The 26,180-nt window shown below is 35.7% G+C and overlaps 1 protein-coding gene across 1 annotated transcript in view; it reads right to left on the bottom strand.

Annotated features, from left to right (window-relative positions):
- The window catches only part of STK3 (serine/threonine kinase 3), a 127,375-nt gene that overhangs the window by 60,945 nt on the left and 40,250 nt on the right, over positions 1 to 26,180 (bottom strand). The window contains exons 7-8 of the mRNA XM_027692387.1: positions 10,095 to 10,232; positions 8,121 to 8,246 (exon numbers count right to left, since the gene is read on the bottom strand). Of these exons, the coding sequence (XP_027548188.1) occupies positions 8,121 to 8,246; positions 10,095 to 10,232 (264 nt within the window). The remainder of the gene's footprint in view (positions 1 to 8,120; positions 8,247 to 10,094; positions 10,233 to 26,180) is intronic.

The raw sequence follows: 26,180 nt of genomic DNA, 5'->3' as shown, positions 1-26,180 counted from the left end.
TCTTCCTCACAGATGCATGGCAGGGTGAGTATAACGTGGCCCACACACCCACTTTGCATCAGTATCCAGTTCTAAGTATCTCTGTGATTTTCATGACCCATTTTACTTCTCTGGGTTCCAAAAATCAGTACCACAACTTACAGAAAGCGATTTGGTTGTTTTACAAGGGAGTGTCATAAGGATTTGTGCTGACCACCCCTAACTAAGTATCATGCCCAGCATCTGACATTACACACAGTGGCCAGATGACAGGATCTTGTTCAATTTAGCAATTAAACAATCCTCTGAGTTTCTGAAGTCCTCCTCAGAAACAGAAAATCAACTTGACTTACTTCAAGTATTCAGTTCCCTTTTAAAACCTCTATTACAAGAGTGAGTAAATAACTTATTAATACTATGTATAAAAATACCCATCCAGCACATACTTACCCACTAAGTGGGTGGGTAGATAATACCATGAAGATACATGGTAGCATCTTGAATTGGTAACAGTAATGGGCCAGGCACGTGAAACAAAACTAATGACAAGCCAGTTAATGATACATAAAATTCATGTGTTTTGAAAGCACTAATGGAAAATCCCACTGCTTTCCAAAATCAGATTTAGCTTATACACACATCACAGCATTTCAGGAGTAACGTGATGGACTGTGACTATTGCTATATGAGTAACATCTACTATTCAAGGAAAAAAAAAATTTAGACATTCTTTGTTGATTACATGTAAGAAATAACACACATCACTGTTACTCTATGTCAAAATTATTCTATGTCAAATGGTTAAATTTTAAATACAAATGTTACTTTCACCAGTTTTATGACCATATATGCATGCATTTCCTCTATTGTGTCAAAACTTTGAGTTCCTTTTCAAATGAACTCTATCCCTGATTAGTAAAATATTTTCGCTGCATAGCTTGAAAGACTATTGGATAACACTGTGGGGTTTTTTAATTTGTCCATTACAAACAACATGTTTGTTGCAACATAGATTTATAAAATTGTTTATGTTGGAAAAGAAAAATTCCCCTTTTTCCTAAATCTTTGTGTTGCTTTATAGACTTTAAATTTTTAACTATGAAGAGATTTATAAGGGCATGGGCTGGGGGAGACAGAAAAATTAAACCCAAGACTCAAATGCCTGCAAGGTCTGGTACTTTCTATTTCTCACTGAACTCCTTCTTTTCCTTTCTCCTTATTCCCTGACACGGCAGACAACTTGCCTCTCGTATAGGCACATAAACACAAGCAGCTCCATTGCCAGACGACCTGTTTCACTAAGGGTTGAACTAAGCAGACACAGTGAATTGTAGTGAGCAGTAATACCAACACACCAGCTCCTGAAATTTATTCTATTACATCTCAACTAGAAGACACAAAAATAGATTTAATTTTGATTCAGAAAATCTGGTTAACAGCATACCATAATGAAACCAGGATACAGACCTACATCTGTGACTAAAATTCCAAACGTCAAAAGACTCATAATTTTCCAGACTATAATTTGTTAAAATCTTGAAGTTCTTAATTTGCATTCTTTCTGGGTTTTTTTTAGTTGCATTCTATTTAGTACCCTATCCTTAAAAAAATTACGATATCCCCAAAGATACAGTTAGCTTACAGCTGCAGCACTTGCCAACTGTACCAGTTAAAAAAATGAGAATATTTTGGTACTGCTCCTCCTGGTGGTAACTTTAATTTTCTTTACTTCCCTGCACCAAATGTTCTTGTTAACCCGTGTTTTCTGTGAATTATATTTTTCCCCATCTAAAAAGGGTACTCAGAAAATAAAGTGGTTTTGGGTTGCATTTTAAAAGTGCCGGAACAGTTAAGCTACTGTTTCCAAGTGCTTCTTTCAGTAGTGCAATACAGTGCAAAACTGACTCACTACATACTGTTGTTTCTCCTATTAAGCACTACAAATGCGGCATCTCTAACATACAGGTAGGCAAATCTCTGAGTTTAAGGCATAGTGGCACTTGATTTGCAGATTTGCTTGGCTAAAATTAATATCCATTTGCAGTGCATATGGTCCTAAACGTATCTAAACTGAAATCAGAAATTAAGCAAACATTTTCCTGAAGCTCAGAAGTTTTATTTAGAAGTTAGTGGGGAAAAAGCAATGGCTAACAATATGAACAAGTATGAAATGCAGTCCTAAGTGACCATTTTCATAACTTCTGCTTCATTTAAAAAAATTGACCTTTTATTTCTTCAGTCAAATCAAGTATCGGGACTTGTTCCAAAGAATAGCATTTATTTTCCAGTCTAAGAGCGTCAAAAAGCCTTCACCTTACTCTTGTCTCTCAGCATAGAGAACAGTTATCTCTTAGTACCTAGAAGACTAAGGATCACAAAAGGCTTCCTCAGTACTAACAGAACAGTTGTTCCAAGAAGGGAAGAACACAACAATTTTGATGAACGGTGTTTTCCCTAGTTCAGGAACGATGTACCGAAACAGAACAATATAAAACTTTTTTGTGTCCTGGGCATGTTCCAGAATAATTAATTTTGTGGGTTAGCACAGAGTTTTCCCATAAATGTCCTTCCAGTATTTCTCACAAATATGACATTTAGCTAATATGGCAATAGATTATACTGGATCTGAAAAAGTAACTTTATAAAAATATCCAGTGGATCCAATTTATGGAAGTGCATATTTATATGAGAGATGAAAGTGATTCCTTCATACAAATTCTGACTCATGCTTTACAGTTCATAAATATTGAAGTAGAACTTCTGATCTGTTGTTAAAGAAAGGTAAACTCCCTGATTAAATAAAAACAAACAATCTCAATTTTAACCAGGAAAAAAAAATAAGGTAAAAGAGATGAAATGTCATGTTCTCACACTGTTTATGAAAACAGATCCAAGAATCAAACAATAAAAACAGCTAACTCTGGAATTAAACTGCCTGTTGTTCTCCTGTGTACAAGTAAGAAGCACCAAGCTTGTATTTGGGAGGGTTTACATTACACCACTATACAGCAACAGAAGGCGCACATGAGCAAGAACTCTAAAATCTCTTGAAATGCTACAAAAATTACAAGAAACTACAGAAACTCTGAACAATATCATAATGTAAAGCACAAGTAAAACACTCTTAGTATCCTGCAACTCTCTAGGACTAACCCTCTGGATATTCCTATTTACCAAAAATGTTATAATTAACAAAACCAACCTTTGAAGCACAAAAATGCAGTCATAGAGATTTGATTATCAGAATATAAAATTCAGAAAGACTTCAGCAGAAACCACACTCAAGACTTCACAATATGTTTGTAAAATGAAAGATCTCATCATCACACAAGAAGTTTTCTCAGAGAAACTGGCCTTGCACATCATACCCAAGTCTACATCATGATAAAAGTGAATGAGCCAAGGTGATAAAGATTATTGGATTTTTCTGTTGTATTTTGAACATTGATAGGAAAAAAGGGATAAAGATGGATAAAGAAAAAACTAAACAAGAGAAGGAAATACGGCAGTAATTTGCCTTTAAAATCTCTCACCCTAAGTTTGGCATGTAAAAAGAACACTAGAGGGCAGCAAAGACGGCCAACTCGGCTGCAAGGCATTAAAGGAAGATTTACACACTGGCAAAATTTAGTATCCTGTAAAATAATTTCATTTACTATTAACACCTCATCATCACCTTTGAAAAACGTGGCTGTAGTCACAGCTATCTTTTTTTAAAGCACTGTAGTAGCTACATAAACACATAATATAATTTGGTCAAGCACAAGGATTTTGTAAAGCTCCTGACACATACAAAGCCAAACTCCAACCTGAGCATATGGTTAATACTGAGCACACAAAGCTTAGACACATCAGTAAAACAGGTAAAAACTTAACTTTCAGCCCACAGTCAAATCCCATCAAATTCAATAGACATATGACACAAAACAGGACTTAAGCTTTTTTTATACCTCCATCTAACTGATACACTGAGTATCAATGACTTGCCATGGATTCCTACCTCTCTCTGTCTACTCTTCCTATAACAGGTTTCTCGCTCTACACTGCCATGGATTTTAATAATATGCTTTATTTTACTCAACAAAGCCATCTTTACATATTTCTAACTTCAGGACACTTAAAGGACTACAATCAAATTTAATTAACACATATGTCAAGTGTTCTTTGGCTTAAAGGAAAAATGCTACAAACCCAGAGTTTTAACACTGCCATGCAAAGTTACACATATATACAGACAGATACACAGCTATATCGTATACACATTCAAACACATGAAGGAAGCATGAAAGCAAATATAAAAACCTTCAAAAAATACGGCATGGTGTATAAGCTTTAAGATATGGAATAACTCCTGATTCCTTTAATACAGCTACATAAATATTGTAAAAATATAAAGGAATAATTACAGTAATTATTTCTTAAGGTCTCAAAATACAGATGCCAACTTTTCATAATTAATATTGGATTAACCAAATAAACTTTTGTATGAATGAATAAATAATCCTACATATAGGAACAAGTGATTATCAATGGCTGGCTTGGTGTTGATAGTTGTCAACCACTTAGTGTCCAAGAAAAAACAAAGGAGTCTAAAGTAGTAAGTCCTTGTTTTAATATTCTAAAAGAATTAAGCATTTCTCACATAATAGAGACATTAAAATGTAAAAGAAAATATACAGAGAGCTGCTTGTTAGCTCATTCCTTTAAAGATCCACAGAAACAAATATTTAGATATGTTTTCTGTGAGCTGCCAGGCAACGAGTTACTTTACATTCCCATAATACAGCTGCCCAGCCTCAGCATCCAACTCACATCACACTTCAAAAAATGCAGGAGAGAAGAGATTGGTCATGTTTAGTAATGCCTAAACTAACATTTAAACTTTGATATTGGGATTAACCTTCTGTAGAACACACCAATTGCAATTCTTGCTTAATTAAAAAAATCTGTACAACTACCTCAGCAGTTATCAAAACATGTCAGTTTGTCAGAAGGCATTCTCATCACACGAGCAGCTCTCATAGCAAGCATAAAATCAATTCTGAGTACACTATTTGTAATGATATTGTATCTCTCTGGAAGGATGCAGACATGAAGACTGTATTCAACCTGTCCATTTATTTACAGCCATACAGTATGAAGTTTTGAACAGCAAAAAATACTTACAATTGGCAACTTCACATGCTATAAAATGTTCACAGACAGTGGTAAAAAAGAAAAATAAGAATCAGTTTTGGGGATGTGACTCTTCCTCACTTGAAAGAAAATAACCTGAATCAACCCTGAAAATTAAGTATATAATTGTGAAATTTTTGCATCTGATTAATTCTCCAAAACCATCCAACTCCTCTTGGAGTTACGCAAGTTACTTTAAACTTGAGTGCCCATTACTATACAACATATGGCTTTAGGAAGTAATTAAAGCTAAAAAATCTTATTCAAATGTAACTGTTAAGGTTAAATCTGGTTTCCTAACGTAAGAAACTTCATAGTTATAACATTTTATACCTTTCTTTTTAACGGGTCCCAAATCATGTACCAGTGAGCAATGAGCAGAACTGTTCACGCTTTACCATAGGAAATTCTTCGGGGGGTTAGATCAATAAATTCAATAAATTCAAGCCCCTGACAGGTTAGCTGAAGCCATTTTTTTTCAATAGTATATTAACTCAATTCACTGCTGATGAGAGATCTTTAACAGACTCTACTTAACACTACCATCAATATTTGCTCTTGCTTTTAGGTGTTAAATATGCATTTCTCCAAGTTTGAGTCTGCCTTTGCAATTCTATGGCGAGGACTTCACAGAGATATCAGTGGGAAAAGAATCCATTTTTGAGGTGTTATTTTCCAAAATTTATGTGCTGGGTGGCTAATTCTTTCCAACTGAACAGTGACTCCAATTCCATATACAATCTGAAAATACTACTACACAAGGTAACTTAGGGACTGTCATTAGCTCTTTCTAGGACTGCTGCCATCACTACAGGCTTATCAAAACCCGTATTATCGTTTGAACTGCATGATTGTGTAGTCATGCAAACTACACACAAGCAGCCCTGTATTTCTTCAGGGTTCTGTGAAACTGATTCATAAAAAGGACGAATGTGCAGTGGTTATTTATCTTTATACTTGAATGCTGGACTGCTGACTTGATCCACTACCAAACTGTACACCAAATATACCAAGCTGGCACTCATATTATCTGCCTTACCTTTCCAGAAAGGAAAGAATAAACACTCAAAAGTACAGAAAGAACTGGTTTGCTCTTTTTCTGTCAGTTCCACAAACAAGTTCCAAATTAAATGAAAGACAAAATCTTCGTACTTATTTTCAAATCATGTATTATTTCAAATTGAAGGGGAGGCCCTGAGGGAATTGATGTTTTGTTTTTCTAAAATTACAAACTGAGATCAGATTCCAGTTACTTCAGGCTTCACTCCACCTAAATGTTGCTCAGGAGTTTTCTACTATGCAGTACATGATCAATGTGCATTCAAGAAACACGCTACAGAAAACTTCTCTGGTTAAAAAGAAAATGGTAACAGTTTCAAGAAATCATAGAATGGTTTGGATTGGAAGGGATCTTAAAGATCATGTAGTTCCAAGCCCCCTGCCATGGGCAGGGACATATTCCACTAGACCAGGCTGCTCAAAGCCCCATCCAACCTGGCCTACCACTCTTGTAGGCCCCCCATGGGTACGGGTACAAGTTTATGCTGCTGTTTCCTAGTTTGGCTGCTTTTGCACATTTAGCTGATCAGAACCTTCAGTGACAGCAGCTGGACAAGATTCTGGTGTCATCTCTCAATTGAATCTGCAATTTCTTACAACAGTGTACTGCATTGTAACTCAGTTGCAAGACACAGGAAGTCTGTATTACAACCAAACAATTACTAAAACCAGTCCAAAACAAGATTTGTTCTGCATTGTGACACACAAAAGCTATTCACAGGTCACTCCCAAACATGGAGTTTTGACAAACTGTATTTGTCAACTAGGAAATCCCTCCTCCTCACCTCATCATTAGTATTCTTCGTTTCATTCACTTGTACCCTCACCTTTTGTATTAAAACTAAGTATTTCCATATACTACAACTGCTCTTATTTTTAAGAGCAAACGAAACTTTTAGAGAGAAACATGCAGCAAACAAAAGACCGCACTGACTGCTGGAGATATAAAACACTCCACAGAATCTGCTCGAAAAGTATTTCTATATATAGATCATCACATACCACTCTGTAAAAAGGATTCTACAATTTGCTATAGGGCAAACTGCATTACTGCACTGCTCTTTTCTGTTTGCTCAAAGCTGTAAGTTTTCTACTAACATTCCAGTCTCCATCTTCTCTGTGTGCTATTTCCTGAATGACCTTGGTTCTCGTTGTATGTGTGGTAATACACTTCTTTGAAGCACATACTGCTGCATTGCACAAGGCTGCCCTGAAATAAACCATGTAGGAAGAGTAATAATGCCAGGAACATGGACTTATTCCTAACATTGCCAAACAATTCTAAATGCAACCTACATATCACATGACCTGCTTCTCTCCTCAAACATATGCTGACAACATCATCTGAAGAATGAAATTCTCTCACCATTTTCACACCACAGGCGCAATTTGATTCAAACTACATTGCACTTGCTACTTACTGTGTGTTGTGACTAACTAGTCTGTGCATTAGACTTGATAAAAAAACAAACAAAAACCCAAAACAAACAAAAACAACCCCCAAAACCCCAAAAGAACACACAAACAAAGAAAAAAAACCACATGTGCCCTGAACTAAAAACTAAACCACTTGTTTAGTCCACCTGTGAAAGTGGAACCTTAAGAGTTTTTGGGGTGTTTTTAATGTTAGCTTGAACAGTTGAAGTTTGCCATGGTTTCTTTTCTCACTCCCTAAAAAAACCTTTTTACTTGGACATCTAATGGAATAGTGCTGAAAGCTGGCTCATATGGCATTACTCACAGCAGAAGCATTACTTATAATTAAGAGTGGAATACTCAGAATTTGTAGGCTTAAAACCACACAGAAAACTGGTAAAGAAAAGTATTTGAACACAACTACAGGAAGTAGAGGAAAAACAGCAACTAATCTGTAAAGTACAGATAGTTACAGGAAAACAGGTACCCACCGAATTTTCTTCCTCCTCTTCCAGTTCTCTCTGCTGTTCCTCATGTCGCTTTGCCTTTATCTCCATAGCTTCAGTTATCAGGTCCCTTAAAATTGAAACTGGCTTAGCATTCTTAATAAATGTATGCTAGAGAAAAAAAAATCATTAAAATACGTAATATGATTACGGTAGTCGTGAGTACTATTCAACACCACAGACTTCAGTGATAAACAGTAACATACTTTACACGATAACTAAAATCTATATGAACACAACATATGACATATTTTAGCTATTTCATAACTAAAATTTTACTTTAACTATTTTTAATTACTGCAAGACAGGAAATACAATAATTTAACAAATGCTTTATAATTAAGGATATAATTTTTTAAAGGAAATGTGTGGTAAATAGTAAATAGAATGGTGATGATCTCACACAGAAAGTTTTTCAGATATTCTGTTACAGAATTTAATTAATCTTAACAAACTGAGAGCATAAATTAGTGGCTCTAAGCAGAGCAACTATGGCTGCTCACTTAAATAAACCTACACTTTATATGTCATAAAATATTTCTTGATCTACAACGCTGAAATGTGGAACCTTACTTTTAGTAGGAAGATTAATTTTTAATTCAAAGCCATTTAAAACAATCACTTCTTCCTTTAAGACAACATGTGCATGATGCCATTAACATTCATTTTGCTGTCTAATAAACACCTGCTGTTAGAAAAAAATCTGATTTTATATCATTATATGCAAATACAATTTAGGCAAAACATAACTAAGCACCTCAGAAATATATCATTAAGTATCAAAAAATTGTTCCATGAAGAACAGAATTGATGAAGCCTTGTATCCTGTACCTATTATCTATCATCTCCCTTGATTTATTAATTCAATTATTCTCCTTTTCTTCCATGACCTTTCCCCACGAACAGTACTTCCATTCCCACTCACACATACAGCACCTCCAGCTCCATCACACATGCTCCAAATTCCAGCTGTGGAAAAAGGCAACATGTACTTGTGATGAACATAACATTCGGTTTTCTAGTCAGTAAGTATGTGGAAAGAAACTGCACACTGAAGTTTTTTTTCGTTTGTTCCTCCTTACTTGCACACATTAATGCAAATCTCTTCTATCCAGTTGCTGGTATTAAGCTAACTATATGAACTTCAAATCTTGAAGGTCTCAAGTACTGATTCATACATCACACAGAAACCTATCATTTTTCCTCACCTGTAGTCTACCTTTTGGTGTTTTGCAGTGTATAAAATTAAATATTCATAACATGACTTATGAATTTGACGGTTTATTACAAAAAAATACTTTGCAAAATTTTTATGTTCATCTTTGTTAGTGGAGTTCACTGGAATTTAAATTTTAAAAGCTGCTATTGCTAGGTCAACACAGAATAAATCTAGCATGAGAGCCTTACAGCAAGACAAAGCCTGGCATACTGTGCCTTGGTTCCAAAGGTCCACACTGCCAACTGTGTCTCACATTTAAAAGTGCCCACCTGGTATAACTCAGCTCAAAACCAAACTCATTATACTGTCCATTTGCATCAGACCCTTCTAGGACACAGAGCAACCTGTCTGCTTGATTTGACATGACCAGAAAGAAAGATTAAATATACTCCATGGGTGGTCCACACAGAGGGTAACTTGGGCTCAATTCTTTTACTTAACACTTGTCTAAATTCTGAGATCTATTGAGGGCCTCTAACCACAAAGCAAGGGTCCAATTTTAATAGCAAGGATCAGCCCTAAACTGTATGAAGAGCGATGAATTTTTAGAAGCAGCAAAGAAGAAATAACATGGGGGTAGAGATACAGGAGCTGACAGTGAAAAGACCACAAAGTGTAAATGAAATAAGGTATGATAATAGTTAAAATAAAATTTGCCCTTAGAAATTTTCAGAACAGTTCTGCTTTGAGGGAAAAAAAAGCCATAAAATCTGCTTTACCTCAGTAACTTAAATACTGACCTGTAGCAGCTGGGTTGCTGTAGCCCTTTGTTCAGGATTTTTCACTAAGCATTTCTTCACAAAATCAGTGAATTCATCAGACCAGAGTTCTGGCTTCCGGAAGGTTGGAGGGGGATTTGTAGGAATCATAAAAATAGCCTAGATAAAAATCACACAATAGCAAGTTTAAACAGAACACATCATCACAGCATTGAAGCCAAGAAAAAAACCCCTGCTTTATCCACCTTTCTTATCAGGCTAAGAATCTGGAAGACAAATTTTAAGTAAGCGAGGATTTCCACTCAGATCAAGATTCAGGAAGTAAATCCATCTGCTACTAATGTAGCTACTTCCCATTAGATTTTACCTATTTAAACGGTACCCCATCGAGCACAAGACTCATTATTTAATCTATTGCTATTCATCAATCTCAAGAGATTATTATATTCTTTCAGAAATTCTTAGTAGAAATGACAGCACTGCTTGTTTAAACAAACTCATATGAAGTTGCTGTGAAAAGCCAAGCTCACCTTCTCCTCTCTTAACTGCAACTAGTTTTATATGAGAATTGCTTAGAAAATTTGGGAAGATTATTACTTCCTTTTGCATTCATAATTCATCAGATGAAGTTTTAAAACTTGCTTTCCAAGTAACATTTAGAAACATATGCTAAAATATCTAAAACAACACTAAAAATGACATAAATAATGAAGTAACTTGTCTGCTAGCACTAGGAATTTACATGAAATTGAAAAGGAAACATTTTACCTACATAACAGAAATTTCTTCTGTCGAGAACCATATGCACACACATTTTTCAACTAGGAAAAAACATTCATGCTATATAAAAAAAATGTTTGTCCTACTTAAGATTATATATATATTGTTCCATTTTCTATATGATTCTTTCCATATTTTCCTCTAATTATAAATTTACACTTGTAAGTGAAAAAAAAGCCATACAACTCTGACAGACTACTGTAAAAAAAGAAAAAATTTTGAACCTCTGTCTGTAATACCTCAAATGCATTCAGTATCATCACTTCAGACTTACACATAACAGCAACACACTATTCAGAGCTAGGTCTACTGACACAAACAATAAGCTATTATTTTTTTCTAAACCCAGGTTCCATTCAACCACATTTTCCAAAGTCACAGGGAGTAAAAGTTCTTCATTTGTTTTTCTATAAGCATATGCAGAAATACATACTCAGAAAAGAGGAAAAAATTGAAATGGGAGATTATGCACGCTTTTAACATAGTAGAGGCGACAGAAGCTTCAGCCTGTGTTTGAAACACAGGGAAAAGGCAGAGAGAACTTCATGAGATTGTATCTATAACTTCTTAAGAAGTTTGACTGGCCTTGAAAACTGGCTGAACTCATTCAAACCCTCATTCAAAAATTCTTCTCATATTCCAGAGGAAAGTAGAATCCATGCAAAATGATGCAAAAACTCTTTTCCATAATTTTAATGAAAAATTAATTCATTACTGAATAGTTTCTATAATTCAAACACTTAGACGTTTACAAAACTCATTTCATTATCTGCCTAACACAAAAATCACAGGAAAAGACCTGGCCATTTGGTTTAATTAAGATGTATGCTACAATAGCTTTATATTTTCAGTGGCAGTCATGCCAAACTACTATATAGACTCAGAGAGGAAATGTGGTTCTCGGTAATTGGCCTTATCTACCTCACTTATGATGCAAGATTGTCAGTACAAGTAAAGTGCTTCTGGTGTAAAGCTGTGGCTAACAAACTCAGCTGTTTCTGTCCTTGAAATTAATGATTTCTTCTGAACTTTGAACTGATGACTTTTGATCTTATCTTCAGCTACTCTTAACAGCTCACTCTGCAGTAGCTATTGAAAACACACAGCTGTAACAGAAGACTAGGAACTTCTGTTTATCTGGTGTCAAAATGTGTACCTACTATTTGATAAAAAACACTGACCTATCTTCCACAGGTAAGGAAAGCTCAGTTACAGAGTCCTACTCAGCTCCACAGTTCTAGGAAAAATGTTTGCCTTCACCAATTATTTTCATGAACTACACAGCAGTTAAGAACCACAGCAAAGAAGTGACTTTGTAATTCACAAAGGACAATGAGAAAAAAGAGGGAATTCATGAATCATTCTTCTATGGCAGACAATGAAATTCACAAAAGGAGATACTCAAGTCTTAGTTAGGGTCCTAAATCCACATTTATACTTCGTACATTCATTGGAAATACCTAATTCAGGAACATGTATATTTATGAAATGCTTAAACGGAAGGTTTTTAAATCTTGCTATGTCACATGAGTTGCTTTAGCTGAAAAAAAAATTAAATGCAGTTTTGTAATACAAGAAAACACATAGAAACTATTTATTCCAAATGTTTAGTCAAACTTGGTAGTTATGTCATGCGCTTGCTAATGTGTACCTCTCCCTCCAGCTCTCAATGCTGCATTTCGTTAAACAGCCTAAAATGCTGGTTTCAGTTCCATCTTCCCTCTCTAACTAAATCATTTTGGCTTCCATATTTCTCTGCATAAAAATTAAGCTCCCTCCCTCTTTCAAAACAGTCTATGATTCAGCTTTCAACTACTTTGTTTCCTTCCAAGAAGCTTGCAAAGCAATCACTGCAGAATTATAAAGATAGTCCCAAATCTCCAGGAATAAAAACAAAACACTTATCTGACAGGAACTTCTTCCTCATTTTTGCTTCCATTTCTTGTCAAATAGATCCTTTCTATCCTAAAACAATTTTACTCTTTTAAAACAAAACTATTTGAGTCACTGTTGCATGGGTGCCAATGTAAGTGGGAAACTTAAGAGGCTTGGGCTTTTTCATGCCTCTTTTCATCTCACCCTAGATTTTTCCAGTCCCTGTGTTTTCCCAAACTATTACTTGTAGTATTTTTTTGCCTCCACTCCACTTGTAATTTTTTCAGAAGTTTCCCACAGCTATTGGTATTAGTTTAGCTCTCACAGTAGGGCTGATGACAGTGCTCATAGAGCCAGTGTTAGGCAACTGTTGCTTAAAAGAAAAACCAAATACAAGCTACCATCCACCCAATTACATGGGCTAAACTGGCAGTAACAACTGCAAGAAATATAAGGATGAAATTATTAAACAGAGGGGGCAGGTTCTGACATACTATGAAAGAACTGGGGCTAATTCTTTTCTCTCTCCCACCTTCAACACCACCTTCCACACTACCTTACACTTCTAAGACAGATTGACAAATCTTACATGAGTAACACATCAAATATACATCCAAGGCATTAGATTCTATGACTCAGTCTTCAGTTTTAACCATTCAATCATATTTAAAAATAAAATAAAAAAAAAATCTCTAAGCTGCAAGATGCCAGAACTCGGGCCTGAGGGATCATGGTAACTTAATCTGTGTTTGTCTTCACCTGCCTATAATAAAATAGCCCATTCCAAATTTGTGCTGAACTGGCCCTTCCACCTCTGAACAATGAGCCCAATTCTACTTTGAATGATCTTTCACACATTGGTCCAAGGTGAATCCTACACTCAGCAGTGAAACCAGAATGCAAGGCAGATTATAATTTACGCGTGACAAAAGGTGGGGGGAAGATCATCCAAGGCAGCTTTTAGGGCAACTTCTGAGTTGGACATTAGATAATCCATCACAGTTTCTACCATACCTGTTGCCTGGTAGCACCCACCTGCCCAATCACAGCAGTTACAGTTAAGCTGAATACCAGACTGAGGACCAAGTCTTAAATGAGAGCAGAACTGCACAAGTCAGCACAATGTTCTTTTTATTATTCTTAAAGGGCCTAGTATTTTAAATTAAGCCCAGGCTAAAAACAGGGGACTTTTTCCATGAAGGTTCTTTTACTGACAGTTTTATTGGCGTGAAAATGTAATTATGGTGATGATGATGAATTAGGAAACGCCAAAAGAAAAATGAGACGCTCATACACCACACTTGGAAATTCCTAATCAGAAAATCCTTGCAGCTCATTCTTCCTGTCAGTCAGGGTAATACATTTGTATTCTGCACAGCCCACAAACACATTAAGTGATCAACAGTAATTTAGTAGAGGTACTACGTTTTTTGGGTTTTAGCTCCTGAATAACTTACCTCTATTGCTTAGCTGAAATTAATTACTCATAATAAAAAGCAGAAAATCAGAAGTATAACTTCTACTGTTATTATTTGCCCAGTATCATGAATGTCACTGAAGGAGATAGCAAAGATTTTTATATTGTGGCATTTTTATAATTTTCAAGCTCCATTGCTGGAATCTACAGACAGAAACTTTATTTTTATAAACAGGGTAAGGATACACAACACCAGTTTGTAACTCCACAGTTTTTGGCACCACAATTATACTACTTAGTTTATCAATATACTGTAGGAAACAAACATCAAAATACATTTAAACTCAGTAATGCACTTCATAGTATGAAAACCTATTTAAGGTTGAATACTGTAACATTTTATTGACTTAGAAATAAAGAATCAGCTACAAGACGTTTTTCTCTTCTTTGTGATACATGCCATAGAAATTCCCTCCATGAACAGCCATCAAAAAGGCTGAAACATCCCTAATTATTCAGTTACACAATTCAGCAGCTGCCTAAAAATTAAACATCAGCATGGAGAAGGGTCAGATACTAGCAGGTTCTACATTGTGTTTGCTTTGTTGAGGATTTTTTCTTGGTGTGGCTTTTTGAGGTTTTTTTATTTGTTTGGTTTGGGTTTTTTAATTCAGAACTACAATAGTGCAACAACAAAAGTGAAAAACAGAGTTACTGAACTTTGCTTAAAGTCAAGGAAGTCAGTTTACTATCTGCTTCAGAGCAGATGATAAATTTCATTGTTAAAAGCACCCTAAAAATCACCAGCTTCCTCCTCCCATCTGCAAACAGACGTTGATGAAGATCATCTAGTGTACTCATACCTTTTGTGCAGAACTACAAACAGGTCTGCTTCCATCAGATATCTATCCAGGCCTGATCCAAGCTGATTCTCGCTAGCATTATCAACACAGGACTAAATGCAGGAAGGGATAAGTGGAGATTTAGTTCAGAGAACTTCTGGACAAACAATAACTGATACAGAATTTTTAATCCTAATGAGGGAAATGTATGTGAAATTTAACACGCAATCCTACTGTGCTCACCTTGATAGTTTTTAGTGGTGACCACTCACTAAATCATGTACACAATACTACATAAGTAGTAGTACACTTCAGTTATTTTATTATGAAATGACACATATTAACACGATGAGCATTTAAAAAATAAAATAAAACATCATAGAGGGAAAAAAACCCAAATAAAACAAACCATAACTGTTACCAGTGGCTTAACAGCCATTCATTGTCATAAGCTTCCACCTGGAATAATGACCTTTGCTGATTAAAGCAAAGTATGATTCACTTAAGATGTAAAGTAATAAAGTAATAAACACAAAGAAAAGATACATAATGGAAAGAATAATCACATGATTAACAGCAAAGATGGGTTACTGAAAGATAAGCCATTTACATTGACCCGTATATTTATTATTGCTGGTAAGCTCATAATATTTTGACAGTGTTAGGACAGGTCAAAAATGTAAAGATACCAATCTCAAACATTTTGCAATACTAAGTACAACCGTAAATCTATTGAAAAGAATCAACCCTTGTCTTGTTAATACCATCATGCAACAGAATGGTGCCTCGAGATTCACCTCTGAATTAGTCTTTCGACTAAAGGTTGGACTCAATGATTCCTATGGGTCCCTTCCAACCTGGTATATTCTTTGATTCTAAAAAATTGTGTTACATTTCAAAAGAATATTAAAGGTAATTTGTTCTGTGACAACAGCTTGAAGAAGTTGGCATTCTAAGGCCATTCAGTTTGGTTTTTTTAAAACTGGTTTTAAACAAGCTTATTTATACAACTGATTTTTCAATCCCACCACATTTAATAACTTTAAACTTCTACCACATCCTGCATTGGTATATTTAAAAGGCAGAATTTATTGCACTGGCTGCTATCACATTATCAAGAAAAAGAACAAGTTCCTCCTGCTAACTCAGCTAAAAGGATCATGTCATCTGCATATATGCCTGTTCATTATCAGGCCCTTTTGTCAGATAAGTAATAAAAACATTTATTACCACCAATCTTTCCCAGAAATATCACCTCAGCATGCTGCTCTTACCAATTTATCCATTGCTTTGCTTCATTTTCTAAAGTTTCTTGACCTCTCATAAGCCATCACTTGTATTATCCAAAGATATCTGGAAGCTACCCAACAACTGATTTGATGGAGTTGTATGCAAAGAAACAACTTTGTTATCTGCAGTGACCTTCTTGTGTTGGCTTCTTTCTCTTCCTCTCCCTTAGAGTCCAGCAGACCTATCAATGTTTCTCCAGGTTTTCTTCTAAAACATTAAAAAAACTCCCTATGATTTTGGGAAGTCTTCATTACTTTTGCCTGTAGTTTTCTACTATTATCTTGTCCCAATTTTCCATCTTCTACTTTGATATGGAATAGTTCAAATGTTTCTATCCAGTAGGGCTATTTTGATTTCCTGAACCCAGCTCTTCAACACAAAATATTCCTGAATTCTGCCATTCAACTGAACACTGTCCTCTCATTTCCTTTTAGTTTAGAGATGCAACATTCAAGTTTCATTTCATCTGCAAGGTTGTGAAGTCATTGATGTCAGTGACGTTTCAACGGAAGACAGAAACCTGATCCGCAAAGTTTTGCCTTTCTTCAACTTGGATCACAAGCCTATACAGGAGGGCAACAAATGCCTTTCTAAAGTCTGAAGTTACTTCCATGTTTTATTTTTCATTGCTACAATCTCATGAAAGTTTTTTAATTGTTCTTCAGCTTCACTGGGATTTTCTGTTATTTCCTTGGGGGTTTTCTTGGAGTGGGAGGGGAGAGTGTTTTGGGTAAGTGAAATTACACCATTTTTCAAGGAAAGGCATTCACTGTAAACAAAAATAATTTCAGGGTACTCAAGATTTTGTACTTAAACTACCCAGGCAGCTAAAGTTTTGGTATTTTTTTTAACTGACATATACAGGAATTTTTAGAGGAAAATACCTAACTTGTAAATAATCCCATATAGGTACTAAACAGTATAAGTACTTAACATTTTATTGAAAGTTCACATCCACAATAATTACAAGTCTACACATTTTTAGTGTCCTGGGACATAGAAAAAAAATTAAAACAAAAAATCCTGACAGCTAAAAAAATCCAAATGCTACCAGAAAACAAGACAATGGAAGTCAATAAGTCTTACAAAAATGTAAAAGAGTTTCAAACAGCTGAAAGGAACTGCAGCATTCAGACAACATCTAGGACAGTATTTCCAATAATTTCACTCACCAAAAGGAAAACCTAAATGAGCTGCAAATTAATTCATTATTATTATTCTGAAAAGTACCTCAATTTCAGCATTGGATGAGCAAGATACATTTAATCAGGAGGAGAAAGAAGAGTGTGCACAGTGTGTGTATGTGGGCTTTTAAAATTTTTTTGAGGGAAAGAAATGTTTGTGAGGAGAGGAGTTAAGGTAGAAAAAAATAAATGGATATTAAACTGTCTTTAGACTGAAAGAATTTGTAGTGGTGTAAACTTCTTGACACAGATTTGGAAAAAAAAAGTATTTTAAACTTTGTGGTATAGGAGAAAAATTCCTTTTGATAGTGATGAGCAACACCTCCTCTTTGTGAGGAAACCACCATAACAGAGAGTTGGAGCCACTTCAGGCCATTAGCCAACTCTGTCGTAACTCTCAGAGAATGTCAACATTTAGGAGTCTCTCAGACCAAATTATACATTACGATAGATCCTTGCTCAAGAACCAGGCAATTCACTGACTAAGGGATATTTCCCAGTCACACAGTTGTCCAGGTATCAAAACATATGTCTTCGTGAATGCTGATACCTCTCTCAGACAGAAGTATCCTGCTATCACTTAATCACTGCGTTATCACCCCTTTCACAGAATCCAAGAGATCAATAACACAATCTTGAACCTGAACAACTTTTTCTTTTTTTCCAGCACTGAACTTTAACAACTAGTTTCTTATCAGTTACAAAACAAGTAAATGGTTAAAAAACTGCACATTGTATAACCAAATCCAGGGAATACTCTTAAGATTAATTTAGTCTTCTTTCACCATCATTTGTTTACTCCTGATTCAGTACTATCTTGAAAGTTCATAGACATAATGCCTACAGGGTTCCAAGTTTTTACCCAGAATATGAAACTTACTGTCCCTCCAAAAAACTCCAATAATAGAGCTTACTTTATTAACAGAATATTTTTTCTTCTTCTCACAGTATTTTCTGAGAAAATGAGGCAGTGAGTACATCCAGAAACATTTAATGAGACATGAACTGGAAAAACTGCATTCGCAATTATATTTACTAGTAGAAAAGTCAAGGAGTGAGTAACTTATATTTGTGAGAAAAAGCTGCAGTAAACATACTGGATATTAAATGTGAAACCTGTGACATAATCACAGTAGTAAGGATAGAAGGCATCCAAGAAATATGTGGTAGTTCTTCATTCAGGGTATGTTAGTCCTCCAGCAGCAATATTGTGTTCACTTTCAGAGATGTGAACCAACTGAAGCCAGTTCAAAACAGAGCAATTATAATGCTCTAGATATTTAAAAAACACACTCTGCAGAAAAGATTGAATGAATTAGGATTGCTTAGTCTAAAGAGGAGGTAACTACAGTGAGAAGCATGGTAAGTCTCCAACATGTTAACTGACACTTCAAAGAGGGACAAAGTCTATAAAGAAAAGCTAGTGAGTTTAAATTTTAACAATGAATATTCAGGTCACATAGTAGGAAAGCTGCCCATAAACTACCTGAGAAGTTCCGGAACTTGTCATTTTATTATACCAAAAAATATAGACAAACACCGCTTCAGAATTTTATGATCAAAATCTGGGCATGTGTTTCAAAGGTCTTTTCCACCACTGCCACATACTCATTTGCCTTGTGCTCATACAAATCACGCAGTTTCAGAAGACATAGTATTTTCCCCGTGTTTAACCTGAAAATTCAATGGATGAGTGCATTACACAAAGATGAAATGAAATTAAAATCAAACTCCAGGTGCGTCCTCTTCCCAGGTTGCTCTCTCTCTCCCTTGCAACAACTCTCCCACCTCTGATTTTACATGGATTATGTAAGGTCTTATATTTAAAGAGTAATACTTCGAGACATTACAGTTTGCACAAAAGAAAGTGGGAATTTCATCTAGACATGTCACAACTGTAGTAGAGTCTTGCCAGAAAAATAATCTGCACACTGAATTTAAAAATCTAGTATCTGACAAGTCACTGGGATACCCAAAGGTGACTTCAGAATTAAAAACTAATTAAAAAAATAAAGCTTAAAAAAAAGAAATAAATTATCATGTTGGGTGTTGGGTCACCTAGGTACAGAAACAGAATGAGCAAGAAACACGAAACATAAAGGAACAATGCTTACAACAATGGTTGCTGCTTCCCACTTCACTTTTTACAATGGCAGCAGATGAACAGGTGGCAGCAAAAGCCACCAGCACAAAGAAAACCAACCCACTCATAGTGTTCAAACGAAGAACTAAAATTGAAGTTATAGATCACAAAATTCCAGATACTAAATGCCAATGTCCCACTGAAATAATGGAAGTAACTAATTAATTACAGAAGATTTTGTAGTCTACGAAAGAGTAACTGAGTTCTTACATCTTAAAACTCCGCCTACCTTCAAGCGAAGAATGAAAACTTCTTCTGCTGTCTCTGCTCCACTGACACTCTGGGATATTTAAGAGAATACAAGGCTCAGTGGTGTTGCTTTCCCAGCTACCAGGTAGGTACAGAGAACAGTGTTACTGTTCTTGTCTAGCTAGTGTTTCCAATGTTCTACCCAACAGCTTCGAATAAATACTATTAACACTCTAGTCCCTTGAATTCCATTGTTAGATTACTGTAATAATTGGCCACATCCTTCCCTGTAAGGAAATGTAGTTGCTAGAGCAAAACTAATTTTTTCTACTCCATAGGCCATGATGCAGACACATGCAGTGGGAGGCACCACAAAGTAAAATCTGGACATTTGAATAACCAAATGGAAAGAGAAGTATAACCAAGGCACAGTATTACTTACACAATGACACTAATCTTACATTTTGAAAAACTAATATCCCTTTCAAACCAAACTAAATTATAGAACTACAAGATCATAGTTAAGAGTTAAAATTCAAATATATTACTGGAACCAACACTTAAGTTCTTCATGGCACTTTGTTAGCTTTGTAGGTATAACCATTGCTCTCTGGAACAGTAAGTGAAAAATATGAACTACATAATGGAATTCAAAAGCAATCCGACCAAATGACAGAGGTAAAACAATATACCAAACTCTGGACAGCCAGGTAGATCAACAAAAAATATCTCTCTTAAATGGCATTGCATCTGAGGAAACTGCAACTGGTAATGACTGCTCATGATTTAATAACTGACACAACATACATTCTAAGGAAGAATATTCCAAAAGGGAAAATGTTCCAAAGAGAGAATGTACACAGAAAATTCAAATGCCAATAATTTTTTTAAAAAGAGACAATAAAAAGGTAAAATGAACTGTAAGCCAAAGTTGACTCTCTGTATCTTCAGTTTTATTTATCAGACTGAAAAATCTCTCCAACTTTCTCTTTTCCTGTATAAGACCAAAACTATGAGATGTTCTGTTTGTATTACAATTACGCTAATTCAATGCAGGTCACTTGTTTTTTACTGAATCCAGATGACATTTAGTAAGCTAAACATGGGCCTGTTGGCTTCCCCCCTCTCCAAAAAAAAGAGAGGGGGGCTGATTGCTGCTGGGTAGGTCATACAGTGGCTACAGAACACAATTGCTTGAATTACATTTTGACTAACATCAAACACAGAATTGAAGCTAAACACTAACTTTTTTCCTGTATGCCTTCTAGATTTCTCATATTGAAATGTACTAATTTAAAAGCCACCTCTTTCCCACCCTGAGGTGATAGATATGAACAGATTCACCAGAAGTTTTTGTTGTTTCCTCTTTCTCCACCCAATTTAAAAAAACCACATTTTTAATATTCTAAGAAGTATAAACAATTTAGTTTCCACTTTATTTTTAATATCCCCAGTGGCTAACCAACCTTTTCAAGCCTGCTCATTTGAACATATCACAGTAAAAAAGAAAAACATAGCACTTTAGATCTAGTGAGCACTAAAAACAATAATGGTCTAAGCCTCTTCTATTTCTGTAATAACATTTATATTCTTAAATCAACCCAAACTTCCATGTAATTAGCCATACAATAACCTGTACTGATAATGCAGAGAAACTAGTTCCAGAGGGGCAGAAAAACCCTTAAACCTATCTCCAAGAAACAAGTAAAGAGTATGTCTTTGTTAATGTCTTAGTTGTGATCAAGAACTGATTCTCTTCTGACAAAAACACTAGCTATAAATGGTAATTAAGACCTATGCTACTAAATAAAACATCCGTTTAGACTTAGTGCAACTGACTGCAAATTTGTCAACTATATTCTTTCTAATTATGTCTGGACTTGGCATATTTTTTTTCCTCACAAGTTATCCACCTCTCAAACAGTATTATCAACTGCTAAAGTAAAATGTAATACATATTATAAAATAGTAGCCCCATTAGTTGTTTATTTTATGACACATAGAATTATATAAGTTAGTTATTACTTGTATCATCTTGAGGTTTTTTACCCATCTCTAATTCCTCCCAACATGATCTGCTCAGCTTTTAACAAATTTCACCCGACACAGGAAACAAGAGTATAATGCAACACAGGCTAATTAAAATGCATTATGCTAATGGCATCCAATGCTAATTAGATGTCCTTCAGTCTTGGCCATCATCTTCAAAATACTGCACATCCTACAGGAAATACACAGAAATCATGCAGATAAGCTGCTTAGTTGCATGCACATGACATCACAGGATCAAGGACATCGAAAAGTAAAAGTCTTCATAATTAAGAAAAAAGTTCATAGCATAGGATGTAACATTTGGATGCCAGAAAGATACAAAGACACTGAGAGAAAAGATCCACAATGGTGTGAATTGGCCTTGCATCTATATTCCTTTGCTTAAATCAAATTTTAAACAAACCTGAAGGGAGAAGATTAAAAAAATAACAAACATCTACCAAGACTCCCAAATTATTTGACCTGGCATATCTTACAAAATTTCATAGGTTTTGGTTGTGGGGTCCTGTTGTACTGCCCTGTCCAAACACTTACTTATTAATCATATTTTCTAAATTTTTGGTAGGATCTGGTTTACCTATTGTCTTTTGTTCCAGTCAAAGGCATGTATCTCAGCTTCCCTACAATGACTGACACTGCAGAGAAAAAAAGTCAAGTGAAAGCAGAGTCCTGTTACTATAAGTACACACAGAAATAACATTCCTTCACATACAGTTTAGGGGACAAAAACTTACAGCCTATATTACAGAAAAAATTACAGTTTAGCAATGTGGCTGTTGCAATCACTCAAGTATGCAAACAATATAGCAATAGCTGAAGCAGTGACTAGAAATGCTGATATCATATAAATGGGCCATATCATACCCTTAATTCCTAGCAGCTTGTCCCCAGTTTATACAAAAAATACCACAGGGCAGAAGGGGGAAAGGATTTCTGAATGCAAAAGTTCTTCAAGACACGGCAGTCATATACAGTTACATGTAAATGGCCTTTCCTCTCCTTCAAATGATATGTTAGCATTTATACTGCTGGCTCCTCCAGCAATATGATAACTATTTACTAAGTAAACGGCATAGTTCACATGAAAAGCATCTCAAAAAGCATCTTCAAGACTCATCTTGCTTAAACAGCCTTTGAATGGCACAATAATTTACAGCACATATATGGAACTACCAAGTTGAAGGCTTTGCAGATCTGAGAAAGGCACACTTTGAAAACAATTAAGATCTCACCTCTCTCTTGCTCTAACTGTATGTATTCATTCCACTCACGCAGCTTCATAGAAATTCCTCTATCCAGCCTGAGATAATAGCATCTGAAGAGCTCACTTGCAGCAGAGACAACAGAGGCAAGAGATATTCATAAGCAAATAGAAAAATAAAGCACAAATGACATCTATGTTAGCTGAGGAATGCATACAATTTTGAAAAAAATATCAGCTGGTTAGATTGCCAAAATAAGAAAATAATAACCTAATTCCTATAAACGTCTGCACAAAGACTGGGAGAAAGCAATCCCTCTTATGAGATCACTCCTCTTGGTCATATGTACATACAATGTCCTCAGGCCACAGAGGTGCTCTAATGTCTAAAGTTTCTGATGTGAATGATGAGAGTCAGATGTCATTGCGATGTTATAACAGGCAGACACTGAAGCTGCATCAGGCAACCCGAGTCTCAGATTGTCAAGGTTAGCTACGAGCTAGAAGAGTGTGGATGCAAATTCCAGACATAAAGGCCACTCATCCAGGCCAAAGCAATACGCTAATATAAAATTGGGCCACTATAAGACTGCATTAAGAGTGTCATGTTTTTCTGGAACCCTCTTTTCTCTATCACTGTATTCAGAGCTTATGTCTTCCTTCTGCAACCCTACACGTGTAGCTTAACATCAGACTGCACAGTGCACCAAAACCTATTTCAAATCATTAATGAGAACAACTGAATTGGAAGACAGCAAGAACTGGAAAGCTGCTGAAATCTACTGGCTTAAACTTCAGGTAGAGAAAGGCTGGGCATGCTTCCTGAAGACACAGCACTCAGCCTGAGAGTACTGAGTCTAAGTGGTAAAGCAAAGATTTCCCTAGAACAGACAGCAAGACCTGAAAGTGCACAGGGCAGTATCTTGATTACTGCTCTGGCAGTTTCTCTTGGCTCCTTACAAGGAGTTACGTGGGGTGTTGCTTTCAAGCAGTAATTCGAAAACAGCACAGCACACTCCAAAGGGATTTTCCTGCAGCACAGCCCCAGGCACTACATAACCAAGGCCACCAAGTCCCATGTGCAGTGAATTATCTTCTTTGTCCATAAATGGATATGCCCACTGAAGAAGGGAATAAGCCTTCAGTAAGTTAAAGGGAACAAAAAACATAACTAGAAATGACATAAAGATGATTAAACAAACTATCCAACCAGAATAAAGAGCACTCATTTGAAGAAATTATTCAGTTATTTTAAGCAACCCTTTATTTTAAGCAGTAGCAAACTCCATAGATAATCCTAAATCAGCTGACATACAAAAGGAAAGGGAGATGCAAGATTCTTCCACCCTTCCTTTACACAGAAAACTAAAGAGAGGGAGTGTGAACTTGCCTGTTACAGACTGCTGGGCTGTAATGCTTTACTATGTCAGACTGACACAGGCAACGGTTTAGAAGAGAACCATGTAAAGAGAAAAGACACGCATGTCAATTGCTTGACTTGAAATTCAAACACACACTAAACTAAAAAGTTGACCTTAGAAACAGCAGCAAAAGTTTTAGATCGAATAAACCCAGGATAAAATCCTTCAGAGATACAATCCTTGTAATTGCATTTTTCATATAACAATATCTAATGACTGAAAGTAAAAAAGTTAAAATGTTTTCATGTGAATCTGCCCAGCAATACAGACAAATACACAATGATTTATGAGATGCTCTGGTTAATTCCACTCCAAAGGACATATCTGACATTCAATTAGTGTTGAAAATGCATAAGACCCATATAAACTTCAAGCACTTTCTACACACAAGTTTAGCATTCCTGAGGCATCCATTCTCAGCAACAAAACTGAAAGCACCTCGGTTTAGTATCACATGGAGATTTAAGTTCATTGTAGCATAAACATTTTGCAAAGAGCTACACAGAAACCAACAGTCCATGCTCCTGTGGTCACCAAGAAGATATCATGTAAGTTACTGACCAAACAATGCCTTCTGAGTGTCGGTAAACACGGAAATTTAAAAAAAAAAATAGTTAAACACTCACTTTTTTGCCTGCCTGAAAACATCCATGGGCATTCATTATTTGCAAGCATATAGAATCAAAGAACTCACGTGTGTGTATATATAACATTTTTTGAAAGATATATCCATAAATATATATCCCTGTATATAAAAAACTAACTCCATATATATACACACACAAGTTGACTTATAGATATTGAGATATGTATAGGGATTTTATATACACATGTATACACCTCTAAAAAACTAACTCCATACACACCCACTCACCAGTAAAAATAAAAATTCATTGTTTTCTTCAGCTTCACTCAATGGAGGCAGGTTTCCATATGTCTGGAAGTAGTTTAAAACTATGGGAAATACATGAAGAATACAACGCTCATTTTTGTCTGAAAATCCCATCTATTTATCTTCTGGGGCAAGTTTTTTAAACTCATCGCTCTGCCTCTGAACAAGACTTGCATGTATTCCCCTAGTAAGACTGTCTGCATCGGAGATGAAGCATAACTCTGAAGTTCTGGAGCACAAGGTACAGCAGTTAAGAAATGGTGAATCCCATTAGCCACTCACACGCACACCCTGAGCTCACAGCCACTGTTTCTTCCCTTTAAGAAGCTGGTGTGTAGCGAGAACAAAATACAGATGAAACAACTACTACTGAAAAATCTGAAAGCAGAGCTTTCCCCAGCAAAAGGATCACCATGACTGGGTTCTCATCTTCACTAACATTCCTAACACACTGGAGCCAAGTAAGTCCTTAAAAATACTGAATTAGATTCAAGTGTAGCACGTCCTATTCTTTTAATATGCACAACTTCACATACAGGAAGACCAAAAATGTAAATCAAATTAATTCACACTTAAAATTACCACAGACGTGAAGAAAGAGAAGCTGTGTGAAACAGAACTTCAGTCTCTCATGAAGACTTTGCCAAGCTTCACCTCTTCGGCTTTACTTACTTTTTCATCCTTGCCTGCTGGAGAGCTCCCCTTTGCCTAGCCAAAGCACTAAGGATAAGAAAGGAGGAGACAAAAATTCATGTGGAAATCAGGGAAAAAAGACAACACTTCTGAGCACATCTTGCCTGACCTTAACAACACAGACCAAG

This window comes from Neopelma chrysocephalum, unplaced genomic scaffold, assembly GCF_003984885.1.
Source record: "Neopelma chrysocephalum unplaced genomic scaffold, ASM398488v2 Primary Assembly neopelma1_86, whole genome shotgun sequence".
Classification (NCBI taxonomy): domain Eukaryota; kingdom Metazoa; phylum Chordata; class Aves; order Passeriformes; family Pipridae; genus Neopelma; species Neopelma chrysocephalum.
This window is presented reverse-complemented; position numbering and strand designations above follow the sequence as displayed.